The sequence below is a fragment of the Acipenser ruthenus genome, chromosome 1 (genome assembly GCF_902713425.1).
Source record: "Acipenser ruthenus chromosome 1, fAciRut3.2 maternal haplotype, whole genome shotgun sequence".
In the NCBI taxonomy this organism is placed as follows: Eukaryota; Metazoa; Chordata; class Actinopteri; order Acipenseriformes; family Acipenseridae; genus Acipenser; species Acipenser ruthenus.
Genome location: NC_081189.1, coordinates 111739097 through 111760351, shown reverse-complemented (window position 1 = coordinate 111760351; position 21255 = coordinate 111739097). Strand labels below are relative to the sequence as shown.

General features: G+C 38.4%; 1 protein-coding gene and 1 long non-coding RNA gene across 2 annotated transcripts; both read right to left on the bottom strand.

Moving 5' to 3' along the window:
- Nucleotides 1–17: 17 nt before the first annotated feature.
- Nucleotides 18–2234, bottom strand: LOC131698976 (uncharacterized). The gene is made up of 3 exons (XR_009308002.1): nt 2094–2234; nt 766–1514; nt 18–77 (listed from the first exon to the last, which is right to left on the bottom strand). It is a non-coding gene; the product is annotated as an uncharacterized LOC131698976 (long non-coding RNA).
- Nucleotides 2235–3654: 1420 nt separating this feature from the next.
- Nucleotides 3655–19368, bottom strand: LOC117420653 (lipid droplet-regulating VLDL assembly factor AUP1-like). Its single transcript, XM_034034165.3, has 12 exons — nt 19168–19368; nt 18480–18617; nt 16825–16975; nt 13969–14156; nt 13745–13817; nt 13391–13464; nt 12565–12631; nt 9071–9176; nt 8125–8274; nt 7644–7795; nt 6518–6606; nt 3655–6012 (listed from the first exon to the last, which is right to left on the bottom strand). The coding sequence occupies exons 1-12, from the start codon at nt 19206–19208 to the stop codon at nt 5961–5963; spliced, it is 1281 nt and encodes a 426-aa protein (XP_033890056.2). The 5' UTR covers nt 19209–19368; the 3' UTR covers nt 3655–5960.
- Nucleotides 19369–21255: the final 1887 nt, after the last annotated feature.

Here is a 21255-nt window from a genome sequence, read left to right as displayed (position 1 = left end):
CCCCCACCCACCCACCCCCTTAATGAGCTAAAATCCTAAAAGGTATAGAAAATGTCGACCCAGGGGACTTCTTTGACCTGAAAAAAGAAACAAGGACCAGGGGTCACAAATGGAGATTAGATAAAGGGGCATTCAGAACAGAAAGTAGGAGTCACTTTTTTACACAGAGAATTGTGGGAGTCTGGAACCAACTCCCCAGTAATGTTGTTGAAGCTGACCCCCTGGGATCCTTCAAGAAGCTGCTTGATGAGATTCTGGGATCAATAAGCTACTAACAACCAAACGAGCAAGATGGGCTGAATGGCCTCCTCTCGTCTGTAAACTTTCTTATGTTCTTATGAGCTTAGAGTGGGTCCTTTTAGAAGGTTTTTATGGATGGGGAATTAACCCCATCCTTGCCACAATACACAATTCAAAATAATGAACACATGCAATACATTAGAACCAGGTACCATTTACCATATACATTTTCATAAGAGGGTGGAGTACCCCGCCACAGGAAGCTTTTGCAAACTGAAATCTTAGTGGCCTAAAATTTAACCTACATAAGACAAAGGTATACAGCTATTCTACTTTTGCAGGTCGTCTCCTTGGTTGTGTTTTTGCATCATCAATGCTGATGCTCATGTAAAAATTCTGGTAAAGTACAAAAGAGTCCTTAATTTTCTCTGTTGGTTTGCTGTGTAACATAGATTGGAGGCTGAATAGTAAATACCAAGCAGTCATGTAAATACTGCCAGCTGTAGCTTCAAACCTAAGTTTTACCTCGGTAGAATGTCAGCTCTGGTTACAACTCCCCTGTGGTTCTTGTGCTGTAGTTGTAGGTGGCTTTGACCTCGGCAGAATGTCCGCTCTGGTTACGACTCCCCGTGGTTCTTGTGCTGTAGTTGTAGGTGGCTTTGACCTCGGCAGAATGTCCGCTCTGGTTACGACGCCCCTGTGGTTCTTGTGCTGTAGTTATATGTGGCATTGACCTTGGCAGAATGTCCGCTCTGGTTACGACGCCCCTGTGGTTCTTGTGCTGTAGTTGTAGGTGGCTTTGACCTCGGTAGAATGTCCGCTATGGTTACTACTCCCCTGTGGTTCTTGTGCTGTAGTTGTATGTGGCTTTGATCTCGGTAGAATGTCCGCTCTGGTTACGACGCCCCTGTGGTTCTTGTGCTGTAGTTGTATGTGGCTTTGACCTCGGCAGAATGTCCGCTCTGGTTACAACGCCCCTGTGGTTCTTGTGCTGTAGTTGTAGGTGGCTTTGACCTCGGTAGAATGTCCGCTCTGGTTACGACTCCCCTGTGGTTCTTGTGCTGTAGTTGTAGGTGGCTTTGACCTCGGCAGAATGTCCGCTCTGGTTACGACGCCCCTGTGGTTCTTGTGCTGTAGTTGTAGGTGGCTAATTTGGCAGCCCCCAATACAGTAAACAGGTCCAGCTGGCATTGTTACTTTCAACACACAGCACACCTAAAGGCTGAGTTTGCTACTGCACGTTGATCTAGTCATCAAAGGAGGAGCTATGGCACCTACATTATAACAAGAAAAAAAAATAATTAATTCAGTAAGTCCATCATATTCAAAAAAGCCAAAATACACAACAACGTGGTATTGCAACGTTTTTCATTACACTGCACATATGTAGCGGATCAATAATACCAGTCAGTAACATTTAATTGTCAACTATCTTCTATTTTAAATGAACACACTATTGCTGTATATGAACACATATTATCAATCAATCTGAATTTCTAAAGCAATGTTGATGCTGAAATTGTAATCGAAACGCTTATCTTTCACTATTTGTGTGACTTTCCTGCAGAATACTTTGCAATTTGTGAGTCTGGGAACATTTCTACTACAATGCATCAGTCGGAATCATTCCTCGCCACTCTCCAGAATCGACAGGAGGGAATGGATCTGACTGGAGGGCGGGGCCCCCAATGCTATATATAGGGGGAGCAAGCCTAGTCCGCAGCAAGAGGCCGCCCCAAGACTTGATCCTGAAGGGTTGCTGAGAGACTGCTAGGTACAGACAAGGATTGCAGTAACCACACACCTTACATGCCTTTTGCAGAAATTAAAGGTTTGCTGACAAAGGGGTTTACCAGTAGTTTTGAGCAAAAGACAGGAGAAAACCTGTCCCGAGAGTGGTCCTGGTGTCCAAAAAGCGGGAGACTCCCTGTAAATAAGGGAGAGTTGACAGGTTCCATGGATGTACAGAGTGCTATGTACACTCACTTGTGCAATTTAGGCAATATTTTAATAATTGTGCTACTTCACAATTACGAGATGATTACATGGTAAATGACGTAACTTGCATTTTACCTGTGTTGTATAGCAAGTCGCTATAAATATATATCATTGATATGATGCGCTATACGCAGCAGTGTGGCGTAGTGGTTAGGGCTCTGGACTCTTGACCGGAGGGTCATGGGTTCAATCCCTGGTATGGGACACTGCTGCTGTACCCTTGAGCAAGGTACTTTACCTAAATTGCTCCAGTAAAAACCCAACTGTATAAATGGGTAATTGTATGTAAAAATAATGTGATATCTTGTAACAATTGTAAGTCGCCCTGGATAAGGGCGTCTGCTAAGAAATAAATAATAATAATAATATACAAGAAATCAATCAATCAATGTATTTCTATATGTATCACCTTTCATGGAAAGCCATCCCAATGCACGTAAATACTTATTCATTAATACAGTAAAAGTCACCTTACAGTTATTATGCACTGACTCATCGTGTACATCTATTTACACTTTTCCAAACTGCACTCCCAGCCTATTGAGTTATCACATGTCATCTCATTTGGGTACAATCTTATCAACTGATGATTTTATTAAACAACAATAATAATAATAATAATAATAATAATAATAATAATAATAATAATAATAATAATAATAATAATGTAGCGTTTCATGGAAATGAATGCAGACTCACAAAGGGTCTCAAATGCAGCTGTTTATTACAGCAGGTATTCTACGCTTAACAGGTGAAGTGTGCTGCTTTAACAACCAGTCGTACAAATACAGCTGAGCAACGCAGTGCTACTCAGACTGGGACAAAATAATAAAATGAAATAAAAGAACGGCCAAACCACACAGTTTTGACCTTGTGCTACAGCCAACAAAGTGCAGTTTCTTTCTTGCCTCTCTTAGTCCCTCTTCTCTCTGGCTCTGTTTTGCTGTTTCTTCTCCAATTCTCTGTTCTTCAGCTCACTTTCGTCTGAAACCACCAGCTCTCTCAGCAGCCCGCTGCTTATCCACCCTGGTGGCTGTTTCACCGGGGTCCATGCCACGCCCCCAGTGCACCAGCCACCAATAACAAGCATGCACGGCTTCCTGCTCTCGATCCCGATTTGTGACGACAATGCTGTAAAAATACTTAACCATTTAAGGACCGGGATCATGTTAACAGGATCATAGTGACTTCTAGGACCGCGATCATGTAAACACGATTAAAAAAGCACTTCATTTTGATGACTTACAGGGCCACCGCACTTTGCAGTACAGGCTTGAAACACAGCAATAACAAAAGGGGAAACACTGTAAATCTGATGTATTTTACTTAATTATATTAGAACATTTATTCTGGCTCTCATGTTTATATTTATATATTTGTTTTTACAACATTTATAAATATCAAGAAACAAGTAGATAGAAGCAGATACTATTTAATGAGCTAAATATATCAGGTACATTTTATTTTCCTTATTACTGATAATAATGGAATGAATAACTATTTTATTTATATTTTTTTGAGAAAATAATTGCAAATAGTGTCCATTACTGCTTATAAAACTTCCATGCAGTATTGTAAGGTCCCTCAGGTTATGGATGTTTTCCTAGTTTCACATATACTTACTTTGCATATATTCACAGGCATTTAACGGCATTGTGCTTTCTTTAAAGTTTGGAATCAAAAATAAAAAAAAATCCAAACAATGCTTGGTTCAGCTTGTAAGAAGACCTCTCCTGGCACAATATCAGATTTCTACTGATTTAATGTAATAACTGACATGAACTCCTGTTGGATGGATGACATTTTAATGTAACCATCTATGGGTTCTTATGCCCTATCCTCCTCTGTAGAACACAGCTACTATAATTGGGATAGTGCAGATTTGCCCCGTTGTACCTCCTTACTCATTGGTAGATACAATACTGAAGTAATGTACAATACATAAACATGCCAAAAATGTGGTAATTTATGGGGAACAAATCAATGTTTTTATTTGGGATTTAGAGATGTTAATCACAACCTGGGGGCATCAGGTTAAAAAGTCAAGGAGTTTATTTCCACCACATTTGGGATCTTTAACAGAATCCCTTCTGATCATACCCTAGACCAGGGATGGCCAAACCTGGTCCTGCTGAGCCACAATCTAGCAGGTTTTATAGGTAACCCTTAATTATCAATTCCTAAAAACTTGGAACAATTTCATTTTGACTAGTTAAGCAGGAATTTGTTCAATTGAGTCACTTAGAGATAATCTGGAACAAAAACCTGAACACCCTGCAGGTCTCATGGACCAGAGCCGACCACTCCTGATTTAATTGAACACATGAAGTTGCTAAATTGATCAACAACTTGCATTCTTCAGAAATTGATGATTAAGGGTTACCTATAAAACCTGATGGATTGTGGCTCTCCAAGATCAGGGTTGGCTACCCCTGCTCCAGACATTCAATGGTAAATGATTACTTCTATATAAGTAGAAGAAACAGAAATAAGGAACGCTATTATTCGGCTCTACAGCAGGGATGCACAACCCAATTATATGTTATAAATTAATTTATAATTATTAAGACCTGGATAATTTAACTGGTCCAATCAAGTAATTTAGGGCAAGACCAAACAAATACCTGAGCATGGATAGATATATATATATACAGCCATTATAAGGTACAGCTGTGGTGCCCACATAAAACTTTGATTGAATTCAACCTGGCCTAGAATAGTCATGACTTGCACCTCTGCAATATAGCAGTCATCTACACTGTCAGCTATGCAGCACCTGTATCAAACAGTGGCCAGCTGAATTATAAATATTATGAAATAAAATCTACGCAAACACTCCAGTTTGACATTTAAATAACATTACCACACAATTTATTTAGGATCTGCTTAGGTCCCTAAACATTTTAACCTATCATATGCCAATGAGTATATACAATATCAATCTCTTGGGTACAAACAGAAGCTTTTCTGAAAAGTGGTACAGCAGCAAACCTGACTTAAGTGTCGGTTGCGAGAGAGTCCAGACCACAAATATCGATCTGCTTTAAAAAGCTTTGTTAAAATGTACAAATGTGGTGGTTTGGTTTTGGGGGGGGGGGCACTGAACATCTACACTAAGGTACGGCCCATGACACACACTAGCTAAATTCCACGTAGACCTACAGGCACTTTCATAACAGAGCTTTTTATACGCATCAGTGCATGGAGTTTGATCAAAACTGCACAGGTATCCTTTATGTGGCGGCATCAAAAACTCACTGCCACTGCTCACTGCCGCTACCGAAGTGAAAACAGGGTTACTATTGGGGAGATATAATGCAGTTATCAGTCATACAAATGCTGACATTAATTTACTGCAATACTTAACTCTTAACAATATAAGGCATCTATAAAATATGTCAGCTTTAAATAAAAACAAGCTCTGCATTTTAGTTTTTCAAACCACGCTTAAGTTTAAAAAGAAAAAAAAAAAATTTGTAAAGAGAAATGATTAAAAACCACAAGGTTCATGCATGCTTGCCATGCAAATAGTTCAAAACCATCTCCATTTTAATGTTCCAAAACACTTGCCCCCCCCCCCCCCCACCCCCTTGTTAGTTAACATGAACTGTTCCACACATATATGAAGTCTTCCTCCCCAGTTCATTAAAATCCTTTGACAATAAATGGCTGTCTTTCCACACAAATTAATACATATTGGTCATCACTCTTCTCTTTACAAATCACTGGGTATTGTCTGTTTGCCGATTCAGTCCATGTTTTTCTATGTAACGTCTGCAAAGAAACCAGAAAAGTACATGTCTGAAATAGCATACAGTATCACTCATGCATGTTACACAATTCCATAATTTACCCCTCTATTCACGGTACTTAATTTCACAATTATTTCTGTTATAAAAAAATATTAAAAATCACCAATACCAAGAGAAACCCCTTAACTGTGTTAAAAAAAAAAAACCTAGAACATTGACTTTGCATTTGAAAAGGTCTATAGGGCTAGGCTTACAGAGCTTAGACTTAAACATTACTTTTTTTCCTATTGCAGTTTGAGACGTGTTTTACGGTGAGCTTAGTTAGGTATATCTGAACTTTTGGCAAACCATTGAGTGGAAAACTAATGGTTAATATGGAATCCATTCCCAAAATACATCACACACACACACACACAAAACTGCACTGGAGCAATAAACTTCAATGGTAAACGCTCAATAGATTAAAGTAGTTCGATCTTTGGAAAGCTTGTTGTGTTTAACCATATCTATTTATCTATCTATCTTACCTTCTTGCATATTCATACAGTGCCTCTTTTCTATCTTGCAGCGACATGTGTCTGTCACCTGGATATTTCCCAAATGATTTAGCATTAGGCTGTCAAAACAAAACAAACGTCGTCATTTCTTTCGATTCAGTGCAACATGAACAAGCTTGGTCAGTCACACTCATTCCCTGACAACTGTACAGCTAAGGCCAAAATGTGTGCATCACCCTATAGAATTAACTCATTTTTCTTCACATAGGTCGAATGAAACCTGCCAAGTAATGTTTTATTTACATATTTAATTACATACCGCTTTGTAGTTTTCCCCAGATACTTATTTTTAAAACTGACAAATTGAAAAATGACAAAAATCTAACATGAAATACTGTACAATTATGATGGCTTCTGGTAGACTTTTGCGATCTAATTTTGTAGATTATTTGATTACCTGATGCTAAATAAAAGATCTAAAATTATGTTTACACATTAAATTGTGTTTCATCAAGTTCTCTCTAGACATGTAAAAAAAAAAAAGTATGTGACATGTAGAGAAAAAACACAGGGCACAACACACCCCAGGTGATGATACACTGAATAACATACTAAAGGCGGCACTCTGCAAGTTATTATTATTTATTTCTTAGCAGACACCCTTATCCAGGGCGACTTACAATTGTTACAAGATATCACATTATTTTTATATACAATTACATTATTTTTTACACATTATTTTTACATACAATTACCCATTTATACAGCTGGGTTTTTACTGGAGCAATCTAGGTAAAGTACCTTGCTCAAGGGTACAGCAGCAGTGTCTCCCACCTGGGATTGAACCCACGACCCTCCAGTCAAGAGTCCAGAGCCCTAACTACTACTCCACACTGCTGACCTGAGTTTCCTCAAAACTCAACAAGAAGTTCTAGACATATGCAAAACTCTACTGCATCATACATACGTACAGACTAATGGTCATTCATCTCCACTATGCATCTCCAATTGGGAATAATAAGTGGAATGGAGAAAATGTATTTATTGAACAGACAGGGACAATAAAAGACTGATCAAGGACTAATTGTGTGTGTCCCCCACCCCCGCCAACATAAAATGCCAGAGCAGTACATTTCACAACAATGAAATACATTACCTTCAAAGCAGGAGCTGAGGCTGTGTCTCCAACGGCATTCAAGGAACTAGTCTGGATAGCAGCCACACTCAACACACCAGAGGAGTTTGAATTCATTTCCTCTGCTCCCTCCAGCAGGTTAGTGATGGTCGTGTCAACACAGTTTGTTTGCACTGTTTCAGATAGAAGCAAATATAAAAACATCTGTTTTGAGGCTGAAAATTATAACCATTTTTGTATTGCTCTTGCTATTGCTATCACCTGCTAATAAAACAAACGACTGGTGTGTTAGTAATTTCTTACCTACTCTGAATATTTTACCCGACACACTTGAATAAAGTTAAACTCGTAAGACATGAAAGTATGCGATGACAGCGTTCTTTTCAAGTTTTATTGTAAAAGAACAGTTTTACTATAGGATGGATGATTCTCTAGATATATCGCTAACTAACTGTAGCCCATTCAAAAGAGCAGCTGAAGATGGGAATGAGAATGTACATACCAAGATCTCTCTTGATAACGCCGAGGGGCACGTGTGGAAGCACCTCCTTAACCTGTTGAACCATCCCAGAAATCCTGACATCCTCTACCATCGAGTTACCAGCCATGAACCCCAAAGAGATAGCCCTGGGTCTTGCACCTGGTGACTGATCTGCCAAGAGAAATTCTCATGTATTTAATGGCTTTGCTTATTGGCACAGCATGCACACACACACAATACAGTTAGCCCTTGCTATAAAGCAATACCACCTACAGTCCTTTGATATGATGCCACCCACTAATTTAAAACAAAAATACATAGGAGAAATTCCAAAGCAATTTACTCCAGTCATTAGCTGCATTTTTGTCCTGTAAGAATATTTTACATCTATCTATAAAACAACACATTGAGGAATTTAAATTTATGGGTTCTTAGCTATTCCTAAAATGTCAATTTCTACTTTTATAACACTAAAAGGCTGTTTATCTCTTTTCAGAAAAAATGGTGCCAATGACATTTGAGGGTTTGTATAATGTCTACACTGGTGTGTAAAGGCCAAAACAAATGATAGTTTTTTTATCGTGAAGTTTTCTTTTTTTTTTTCAGTGAAATTGCTAATGCGAGTGACTGCAATATACTAGACATTACAAACACCTTTAATGAAAATCTATCGAACGCGTCCCACGACAGACAGTCTAAACTGAGTTTATTTCAAGATGGGTTACAATGACTATTGTGTGGGTTGGTTTTCTTTTACTTATACGACTACAGCAGTTATGCATCAAGTTAGATGTGACCATGCACATCATATAGTATTGAACAGCTACAGTTTAGATATTATTTGAAGATGTGTATCCAATAGATGCTTTCCAAACTGCATCATCAAGGCAACAGCTACAGAAAAAAAAAGGATTGCCGTCAGTGTTATTTATTAGCATCAGACATTATCAGACATATAGGCACTTACTTGAGTTTATAGTACGAGGTGCAATATGCCTTTTCCTCTTAAGGTGCTCCACTTTATCTGCTCGAGTGATCTGCGTGGATACAACACCAAGCTCCATTGCTAACAGCTGCCAAAAAGAAAAAGGGGATGCAAACAGGCTTTTTCATAACAGTTAACATCCTCTACCAGTCTTTAACTTTAACAGTTATGCAGATTCCCCAGGTCAGCTCAATTATACAGAGTTTAGTAGGGCTGTTTTCAAAGGTTCGATTGCTATCCAGGGATTTGAAGGTTATTTTAAACCTTCGAAAGTTCGTCAGACGCCATTGACACACTTTTTGTTTTGTTTTGGTTTTTTTGCCGTTAACAGAAACTGTTTGACAATATATGAATATAAAAAATCACATAATGCACATTACGTAAATAAAAGTTGTTGTATTAAAATCCGCTACCAAATCGTTATACGTAGCAACTCTATATGGTGCCGCTGGCGTGTATGGAGCAGGGTATAGAATCCAAAGCACTGGGGTGTACCTATAGTACAAGACAGTGTAAGAGAAGTGCTATGGTAGAATATGTTTCAAACATATAACACTAAATTTTAATTTTGAAAACTGTGCACAGTCCGTCCCTCCCCCCTCTAGCTCGTGTTATCCAGAAGCAAACCTTTAATTTGTTCATTCTCCATCTCGACAGCAAAGCATATAGCGTAAGCTGTATTGATAGAAATGTCTTGAAACCCCTCTGCTATTTGGGATTTTTTTGGTAAATGACCAGACCAAAACAAAAGTTGAATGCAAACTGTGCAAGCCACACGTATCGTGAAGGTATAACCAATCTCTGGGGTCACTTGACAGGTGTAAGTTCATATTATTAGTATTAATATTTTTAGTAATAGTAAAATGTGACTGATAACCTGCTTGGAATGGTGACTGTTAAATAAAGCTTTGTTTTGCCTCAGTCTGCTGCAGTTGGTGCTGCTGCAATGCAAGCTCACTGTATGTATCACAAGCATCTTCAATTACGTGTAAATAAACAATGTGTATTTTTATTAATTATAAAAACATGATTACTGTTCTATATAACATATTTTTAAACTACATGTGAATGTTTTACTCCATTTATATGGATTGCCGTAAAATAGGACTTTCAATCAAATATAAACAAGTAGCTATGCTGACGTCTCCAGTAAATTATGCAAATGAGTACCATTGAAGGTTCAAACCTTCCTTCGGTAATGTGTTCCGAACCTTCGAAGGTCAAAATGTACACTTCGTTGCAGCCCTAGAGTTTAGTGAACGTTGACAAATTCACACAACACCCCAAAGTGTCTCTAACTCCCAGGACAGCTGACCTTAGAATGTCTATTCAAGATCAGCTATCACGGACTGAATCAGAGTCTGAATTGCTCTTTGTCAAATTAACACTAGAAGCCCCGCGGCGGTCATTTTGGCGGTTTTTGATTTTTATAATGTAATTTTCTCCAGTTGTGTAACACATATGGGGCTGTGCGTTTGTGTACCTGTCTGTATGTATTAAATATTCTCACAAAGCAAGAAAAGCGGGAATGCAGAAATAAAGGAGATATATTACATTACACCTAAAAGCCCCGGGAGCAGTCACATTGACGGACACACATAAAACAATTGTATTTTCATTATACAGAACAGTATTCTACTTTATTATTTTTATTTACCAGTCCACAGTCTCTACTCTCTGCCTGAGTGAATGACTGACAGTCTATTGTTTTTCAATCAGCCTTTTGAAAGGCTGGCGCCTGCTTGCCAGCTGCGCTGCTTTGGTCAGTCAATTAGCATCGGGACTAGTGAAAATAAATACCAGAGACCGTGGAGTTTTACAACGCAACAAAATATGAAATTGATGTTTGGATCAGATGGCATGGAACTATTCTGTGAAAGCTGGCTCCCGACGGTGGCCTGTTCAGGTGCTTTACAACCAAACGAGCAAGATGGGCTGAATGGCCTCCTCTCGTTTGTAAACTTTATGTTCTTAATGTATTGGGTACTTTACAAAGAACGCACAGAGCAGAATTTACCAAGGAGAGACTATATTTTACAGTTAGCAAGAAGCATTTGGAACAGAGAGAAACAGCCAAGCGTGTACTCACAGCTGAAGCTGGCAAACACGCAAGAGACGCCTATGCAGGTTGGCAAGTGCAATAAAAATAAAACTTTGAACAGCTGTGCCCTGTGCAGAAAGGCAGCGTGGAGAAGCGCATTATCTTACCCAAGGTAAAGGAATACCATTGTCGAAAAACAAGAAAGTTCGACTTTTTTTATAACTTCTTGTGCTGTGCGCTTCTGTAAAATGTTTTCTTCTAAGTTTATTTATCTACGTTGTTCAGTTGCTTTTGCGCATCTGATAATAAACCGATTGCTGTTGAAAAGTTAAAAATGTATTGCTATCGTTTCAGTTTTATAAATAGGTATGTTGTAAACCGATGTCTGTTCAGATGTTTATTTACTTACATTTTCTTGTTTTGATTTGTAAAATAAATGTTCATGTGTGTATCTATATCTATCTCTATATATTGCACCACACACTGCCCAAATCCCATGGCAATTAAATTAATTGACTGCACATTGAAAATTAACTGCTCTGTAACTGAAAATGCGTGCAATTAACAAGCTGCTTGGTTCCAGCATTCTGCTTTCCTGCTTTGCTCTCACAGTCCTGCACAGACAGGCTTGTTTGCAGCCTTCTGGAGTAATGATCAAGAAAACATTGTGTGCCAAGAAAATGGATGTTCCAGCACTGTACAAATGGAGTAGAGCACAAGAGAGCTGCTGAGCATAGGCACACACAAACCCAAGTGGAAGATCATAGTCAATTTAATGCACTTAACATTTTTAATCCTGCACGTCCCAGTGCACCTAAATTACAAACTGTAAATAATCCATGATTGTTCGTCAATAGCTGAAACTAATGTATGCACAGTAATGACTAATAACTATGCAAGTATTTTTGTCTAGCAAAACTGTATAGCAATTAAGATTACTTAAAACTTCTGTAGTTTTTGGACTGATTCCCAGAGCCACAAAAAATAGGGTGAAGTCATGACATTGCAACACTGCATACTGGAATAGAATTAGCAAAACTGAATCCATCTTCCTATCCAAACATTACTATTATACAATACAATAAATCCTTCTCTCCATGAAGTACATTCCTAAAATGGAGGAAGATTATTCTGTGGTGACTAGTTATCCTGTATTAGACAGACAGCTTTTTTGTCTACAGGATGAGACAGGAACAAAACACATCAGCAGCAGTGCCACTGATCCTTTTCAGCTTGATGTCAGAAACACGACTGCCGATAATTCAATTACAATAATAAATCAAGACATAAGATATTATTATTGATAAGCTATTGTTCCAACCTTAGCAGCAATGTTTGGGAGTTGGTAGTGGTTTGGATAGGTTGTTCAATGTCAAACACCATGGTAGGGGTTAGAGTCAAGATGAACTAAGTCCCTAATGACAGAACTAGTTACCTCCTGGACTTCATTTCCAAACTCTTGACTGGAGTTTCCGTCTTGTCTGGATACAGTAGGGAGCCACCTGAGGAAACAGGCAAAATAACTTCACCAAAAAGCAGAGTGCCACAGTGTACACCCTGCCCAGAGTTTCTCTAGGAACGCAACTGCTCCACTACTGCAAGTTTTTACTTATGCAATTGTAGTTTTCAGATGGCAACTTTAAAAAAGTTATCAAATGTTCAGAAAAAAGACTTTGTGAATTGAAGTCTCTCCTCTTGGAATAATAAGCAGCTGTTGCCTCAGATAGGACTCGGCTTTCTCTTGGAAAAGTGTTGCTTGTGAGACAAGTTCACTTTAGTTTTTTTTTTTTTTTTCACGTAACTTGATTGAGACTATGATTCCGTTTCATTGCTAATGTAAAAAAATAAGCTGCTTTTTTTTTACATTATCAATGAAACAGAATCAGTCCCATTGAAGTTATGGGAGAAAAAACAAGTGATCTTGGGTCACAATCTGTTTTTCAAAGAGTTTAAATAAGAAACCAAGTCGGCTCAATATAACTTTAAAAGGGACTTCACATAACAAAAAATAAAAACAGAAAACAAAGAGCCCTACTCATAGGACATCATTGCAAGTGAAATGTAAACTGGTATATTTTATTATCTATCGAAGATCCAGTTCACACAAAATTCACTCCTATGTCAATGTTCTCAGATTTGTAGCGCTGTTCAAATGCAGTAGTGAAGATGAAGCATGTGTCCAAAGGGAGTAAGATGAAATGGATGCCAGGCTCTCCTGCTCTCCCCCACCCACACCAGTAATAGTTAGTAATAGTTAGTACCTTACTTGATACACTGTGAAAGGGATGAAAAGGGTCCACAGCAGTTCTAATATCCAGGAGGACTCTTCAATATTCTAAAACAGTTAAAATTAAAAAACAGGGTTCAGGGCATGTTAACAGGAGAACATGCTGTATAAAAACATTTACTGTCAAGGCCACAACAATTTCTACGTTTGGAGGGAACCATTCTGGTTAGATGGCCATCACTAAAGTTTCAAGCTTAAGTCACAAACACCTTTCATTAACAAGCCAATTATTATGTCAGTTATTATGCTCTGTATGCAATGCTTCAAAGCGGATATGTATGCCGTTTTTTTTTTTTTATGCTTGGTGTATATAAAAAAGTACTATTACCGCTGGTATAAAAGGCCTCTTGACAAACAGAGCCACGGGCTGGACAGAGTCTGAAACCGAGAAGGGCCAGGAACTGAAAGAAAAACAAAAACAAGGCTGTTACTTCCGACATCCAGTTTAATGTAAGCGAACACTGTGAAAACTCAATCCAAAATGTTAACACTTTTAGAAGGGAGAGACACTGGATTGCCTAAAAACCTAGAAAGTGTGGCATTTCTATTTACCTAAATTTGAGAAGGCCCATCCTGCCGTTTGTAGTTTCCTCCTCTGGGTACAACAGAAGAGGCAAGCTGCCCTCCGTTGAGCAGTACCGTTTGAGTGACTCTGCCATTTCAGACCTGCTTGAGAGGAGCCCAAACTCCATGAACCCCCGGGCCCAGCAAACAAAACCAGGAGAGCCTTCCAACATGGGCTACAAAAACAAACATTCAATTAGCATAACTAATAAGGTAGCACAACATTAAATACATTGAAATAAAATTTAAAAAATGAATCTAGAATTGGGAGTTTTTGCAAACAAATCTGGATTGAATGGTTTGTAACAGGTAGCTAGAAGAAAAACAATATTGCAGTATAACTAGTGTTATGCATTTTCGTTTATTTAAAAAAAAAAAATTCTGGGAATTTTTTCGGAGTTTATTTTACATTTATTAAAATAGGGATAAAAATCTGTTAAAAAAATGGTTTTAATTGAAACATCGGTAAAAAAAATTATATTTCCATATATATATATATGGAAAATTCTCAGTATAATAATAATGTATTGATTTTATATAGCACCTTTCAGGGATCACAAAGCACTTTACATACATAAATGACAATAATAAAAAATAATAAGAGCAACAATAAAACAGCACTACAGGCCAATTACGAGAATAAAAATAATAAACAAATAAACACACACAGAACTAAAAGCAATTTAAAAAGCCATAGTAAAAAGGTGTGTTTTTAAAAGAGATTTAAAAATATCTGGGGACGGAGCTTCCCTTATTGCAGGGGAAGCATGTTCCAAAGATGAGGCGCGTAACTGGCGAACGCCAGATCTCCCATTGTTCGTAGCCTCGTCTTTGGAACAACCAGCAATCTTTGGTCCCCAGATCTTAAAGCCTGTGCAGGGACATGGAAAATTAAAAGTGCTTTTAAATAGGTTGGTGGTAGATTATTCAGGGCTTTGTACGCGAGTAAAAGAATCTTAAAATCAATTATTTGCCTTACCGAGAGAGCCAATGAAGAGATGCTAAAATAGGGGTGATGTAAGCAGAGAGTGGGGTTCTAGTTAAAACCCTGGCTGCTGCATTCTGGACCATCTGGAGTCTCTGCCGGAGACCCCTGCTAATAGTCCATTACAGTAATCAATACGAGAGGTAATGAACGCATGGACCAGTTTCTCTGCATCAACAGCAGTAAGGGAGGATCTTAGTCGGGCAATGTTGCGCAGATGGAAAAAGGAAATCTTGGTGGTATGCTTAACATGGGACTCAAAAGAAAGTACTGAGTCAAAGATCACACCAAGATTTAGGGCTTCAGAAGCGCAACATACTTCAACCCCATCAATTTTTAGGTTGACACTACCCACTTTACGAAGCTGGTGGGAAGAATCAATTAACATCACCTCAGTTTTATCACAGTTTACACACTTTACATGTGAAATACAATGCATAGCAGCTCTGGTCTCTGATTAGGTTTAATGTCCCTGGCATGTACGATGAAGCAAAATCTGTGCAAGTTTAAGCCACATCCCAAGTTGGCTGGTACTTTGCGAATGTTTGGGCAATCTCTGTGCAGAAGGTGATATCTTGTAACAATTGTAAGCCGCCCTGGATAAGGGCATCTGCTAATAAATACATAATGTATGAACATGACGTCAGCAAAAAACCAAGCCAGGTTTATTTGCCTTAACCATAAAAAGAAAAGAAAAACTGACAGAACTGAGCGGTGCAAGCCATCGGGAGACACATGAAAAAAAAAAACACATAAATAAATCACACTGGATCTCCATCAATGCGTTCCATATAAGTTTACCAACTAACGCATCACCATTTTCTGTCAAATATTTACGATTACGATTGTCAGCGTTAGGCAGTGTTTTAGCTGATGGACAGTACTGTCGCACAAAGTCACCAATACACACCCCTCTGCAATAAACAGTGGCTGTCCAGCAAAGCACAGTGCGGCTCTGACAAACTCATAACACACTCATTCTGCGCTTTCTTTTTATTAAAGTGTGCGTAAAAGCTGTATAAATGGATTGCTAGTCTCTCAGTTCACTTTCTTGTTTTAGTTTAACGTGTCGCTTATATTTCAGTATGTTCTTTTATTGTCAGTGCGAACATGTACCTCGATGCAGCAGTATTTGCAGCGCTATGCATCCTCTGCCTCATCTGACCCACATCTGCTATTTTTGCTTTTTGTATACTTTGAAACATTTGTTTTCTTTTGAATATTTATAAACCGATTTACATTTTCTTCCTATTCCTCATCCGCTAAAATTATATTTGTGTATTAGAATTTTCGTTTTTGAACATGCTAGTAGTTACTACACCCAGCAATCGCCACAATAATCAGACTGATTGGCCAACATAATCAGGTGATAGTGTGGTCGTGAAGTGACTGAACCACGTTTGAGCGTTATTTGATCCTCTGACATCTAAACGTCTGCTGTATCCTAGGATACGATGTAGGGTTGCTTATTACAATGTTGGAGTCAAAATAAAACTGCATTTTAAATCGTGTATTTCCTAGAAAATAGTACAGGCAAAATATTGATTAGACAAAAATCAAGCATAAATCTAAAAACCGACGTCCAGTTAAATAAAATCCCGTAATTTTTCAGTAAAATTTGGAATAAACTGGAAACGCGAAACACTAAGTATAACGTAACAAACAATAACCCATTGCAGGAAGTATTAAATAAAACAAACAACTGAATAAATAATGTATTGGTACCTCGAGTAGTTCTGCTGTTTTGGCAGCGGTACAGACTATTTTGCAAAGTGTTTTTGTAAGTTGTTTCATAACTCTTGCAGAAAGAATCAAATACATGTTTATTATAAAAAATAAAATAAGCATGCTGTACTTACTGTGTTACAAGACGTCAAGAGGTTGATTATGTTGTGATCGAACTGTGTCACGTGATTGCAGATGTACACTTTGACATTCCTGTCCCTCAGACGAGGGTCATTCTGCTTAACAAACACTCCCAGAACAGACCACATGACCCGAACAATAAATCTGGAAAACAAAGGGGGTCACAGAAGGGATGTTTATGGAGGATAAAATGTATACTGTCGCCATGTGCTTTGTGAATGCAGGTTTTAAACCCAACTTGTCCACTGAAGCTTTTAAAGAGCATTTGTCTAAAAGTAAGCACAAAATCCAGAATGATGCCCCCCTCCTAATATTTTAAAAAGTGGCCCATATTTAGATACAATGCTGTTTAGATAAATTCAACAGACTCCACTATCTCTGAATCTTAAATCAACACACCATGGTGTGGTAGTATTAAATAATGCAAGACCACTGGATTGTGTAACACTGACTTGTCACACTTCCGAAACCTGTTGACTGACAATCTCATTGAAGCAAGATCATTATGAACAGCAGTGACTTGAAACACCAGTCCCTAATCACAAACCTGAATGCCCGTTTTGATTAATCAAATCAAGTTTGATATTCATGATGGTCTAGCTTGTTATTGGTTTCTAACAATATAAATACATAAGTTTACATCCATACAAACCTGTATTTAATCCACCACAAAATCAATGACAAAGCCTATGTTACAAGGCTCAGTCCCTTTTCCAGATATTTGCCATCTTATTCAATTCCATTGCTAAGACATGCATTGTGTGATCATACACCTGCCCAACATGGCACATGTTGCTTTACAGTCAAAGAAAAGTCTTCATGAGAAGGTTCTTTATATAAATAAATACCTACAAGGCAACATGTTCTTGTATGGAAAAGAATACAAATGTGGCCGTTTTTTTCTGTAGATTATATTTTTTAGGGGATAAAACGATCAGAAACTTAAGTCAAACAAGTAACATAATCAGGTTTCTTTAAAATGCAATGCAACTTGTAAAAGGAAAGGCAACAGTATTGTTGAAATGGTAAGAGTCACCTCCAACTGCATAGAAGCTTGGTCTACTCCATCTCAGTGTGACAACCTGCTAAAATACTAATTAGAATATATAATATACTTTATTGACCACAGAAAATTGCTTTCATTGTGTGTGGTGCAGTATGAAGATGTGTCTGTATGCACGGGTATCCAGTTGCAAGAAGTGGGTAATGCATGCAGACAGCTATCTTGGGAAACAACATCCACATCACCACGGCACAACAGAAACTTCAGAGTTGTTCAAAAATCACAAGCAAGTTCTTATTAAAAGGCAGACGTGTCTTTAGATTGGATAACCAACAGCAATTCAAGGTATTAAATATCACAAAACGTCATCTGTTTAGGTTAAAAAAATGATAATATGCTGGGGAGAGAAAAGCACTTTAAAGGTTTATAAACACCTACAGGTTATTTCTCAGATACTGACCAGCACTAGACTAACTTACCTAAAATAACATTAGTTAGTTCAAAATTGAGGGGGGCGACTACTTGCGGCCTGGGCAAACAATCATTAGAGAGAGTTACAGTACTGTAGAAAAAACGCTTTCGCATCAGTTCCTTATGGTTAGGCTGTGGATATGCTTATTCAATGTGACGCAAGAAATTACTTACCTTCTTACAAGGCTATCTGGCAGAGCGCAGCTCACTAAAAATACATGCACGCCAATAAATAACCTGAGAAGCAGCAAGCACAGTCCGACTGGAGCGTAGAGCAAGAACAGCAGCAAAAGGAAGCCATCCTTTGGCAACCTAAAAAAGAAAAAACACACACAACGCTTAAATTAGTCTGAACTTCATTAATATAGAATATACAAAATGTGTAACACTCGTATTGGTTTGTTTACTTTGTGCTTCACAGTGCTAGTTCTAATGCACTTGTGGCACGTTATTTGCAGATATTAATATAACAGTCGTCCATTTGTTCTGGGAGTATTGTCTTACATTAGTGATCAAATAAATGTAACGTTTTTTTTTGTTTTGGTTTGGTTTTGCTTGTATTGTAGGAAATACATTGCACACAAACCAATCTGTAGTGTATCGTTTACCCATCCTAGTATCAGGTAAATTAATTCTTGCCGACAAACTCTTATGACGACAATGTATTCGTTTTCTTAGGTGTAAATATTGTATATTTATACTGGCGGTTTTGTTGACTGTGCGTTTGGTCATACTAATACTACATCAAATCCTAGCCAAGTCACCTCTATTTTAGAAAAACAAAAAACGACAACAGTACTTTCTCGTGTATCAACTTGACTGCACATTCTTCTTGTTTGATAGTGAAACACACTTTTCCTACCTCTGGAATTCAAATAGCTGCTCTATTCCTGGCGTTGCCATTATTGAATGTTTCTGTGCGTCGGTTCCAGTGGTGGCAGGTTTATTTCGTGCATACTATTTGTATGTTTTGATTGTTACAGCACTATTCTGCACCGCTCGAAACCTTTCACAAGACAGTAGCCATGTTGGAAATGCGTGGCGGTTTGTCATTGGCCTGCAAAGAGTTATGGGAGATGCAGTCCAAAGGGTCTAGTTTCTGTTTGGAACAGTCCATTAAATCACGGGGGTGGTATTAATATAGGCGCAGTGCAAATAATTGCGGTGCAAAATTCAAATTGCACTGCGCCCTATGTAAGCTTAAGAGCAATGCAAATTATTCAACACGCACAAACAATGATCCGCAGTTATGTTAATGTGGGTCTATTTAGCGGCCGCACTTGCAAAGTTATGAGTACACAGAACAGTAGTATAACATTTGTGGAGCACGAAAATACAAAGCAAATAAATAAATAAATAAATAAATAAATAAATAAATAAATAAGATGTCAGAGGAAGAGTAGCAAAGTCCTCCTGGCACACGGAAAAAAAAGAAGTTTTCTGATAAGGAGCTGAGAGTCCTTACGGCTGAGGTCACACAGCATGAAACTGTTTTGGAAAAGCCTCAGCCAACATCAGTTATACTAGTATCCTTAGGAAATTAGATGCATTGGCCTTCCCTTTTCAGCATGACATCCAGAAATTTGCCTAGCAGTCTGGAAAAGGTGGATTGGGCTGTGCCTCCAGACACACCAACTGTGCTGATAGGAACCAGAGGCTAAGTAGTGCAGAGAACACAGCACTTTTACATGTGCAAGGACAGCGGCCCCTAGATTGACGCTGGGGTCTAGCTCATCCCTCAATTCATCTAGGTCTAGGATGACCTGCAGAGTGAGATGATAACGCTTTAGCGCCGCATCCTCCGGCATCCAAAACAAAGTGACGCTGGGATTGAATATGCAGGGTCTTCTTCGTCTTGCCCTTCTCCTCAGAACGTGTTCCTGCCTCTCCTCAACAAGAGCCAAGTGTCATTGCATCAAGAAGTGTACAACAGCAGCCATCCTGAAGCCAATGACAGGTCTCTGCAGGTGTGTGCTTTTATACAGCTCTTATTTACTCGCTTCTACAATGGTTTGCATCTTGTAAGAAGGGTTGTAAAGTTTTTGGAGGGTCAGCAATTGCCTAAGTGGAAGGCAAAATCTTTGCGCCTGCTTAGTATCCAGATCCCGCCAATTCCATGCTCTTTTCTTCATTTGAATGCATTTCAATATCAATATTATGGATTAATGGTGGCAAAGTTCAAATTTGATAGCGGGTGCAGAAAGCCAGTTGAACACCATTCTTTACATACGCCGCATTTTTAGCGGCCGGTAAAATCAGACTTCTCCACCCTTGCCCCTCAGTGGTGGCCTACCCACAGATATCAGAACTGCTCAGTCCCTGACCACCTTCCGACGCCTCCTCAAGACACACCTGTTCAGACAGCATCTGTAAACCTCACAACTCTCCACTATACTGGACTATATGGCACCCAATTGTACCAGTACTTGCATCAGCTTGCACTGGCACTAAACTGCTCCATACTTTGCCGTATTCTAATACGGCTCTTAATTATAACTACTTCCTGTATCCTATACTTGATTTTACTCTTATAGGTATCCGTATTCACGTATTTTGTAATTACGCTTATTTGAAATCGTTCTCATTTATCTGTCCTTACTATGTGCTCTTAGGGGACTTAACTCGTATAAGCAAATATTTTTACTAGAAGTTAACTGCTCTTAGTCGAACTGGCTCTTAAATTATTTACTGTATTCGCTATTTTGCTCTTATTTGAATTTGATCTTATTTTCTACTGATTTTACTGGATGTCATAACAGCTCTTATCTGTAATGTGATATTTTGTAATGTGATACTTTGTATTGTGATACATTGTAACAATTGTAAGTCGCCCTGGATAAGATAAGGGCGTCTGCTAAGAAATAAATAATAATAATACAACTATACGGCTACTAAATACGATTTACGGCAGCACTATCTGGGGGGGGGGTTGCACCTGCAAATCACTTTG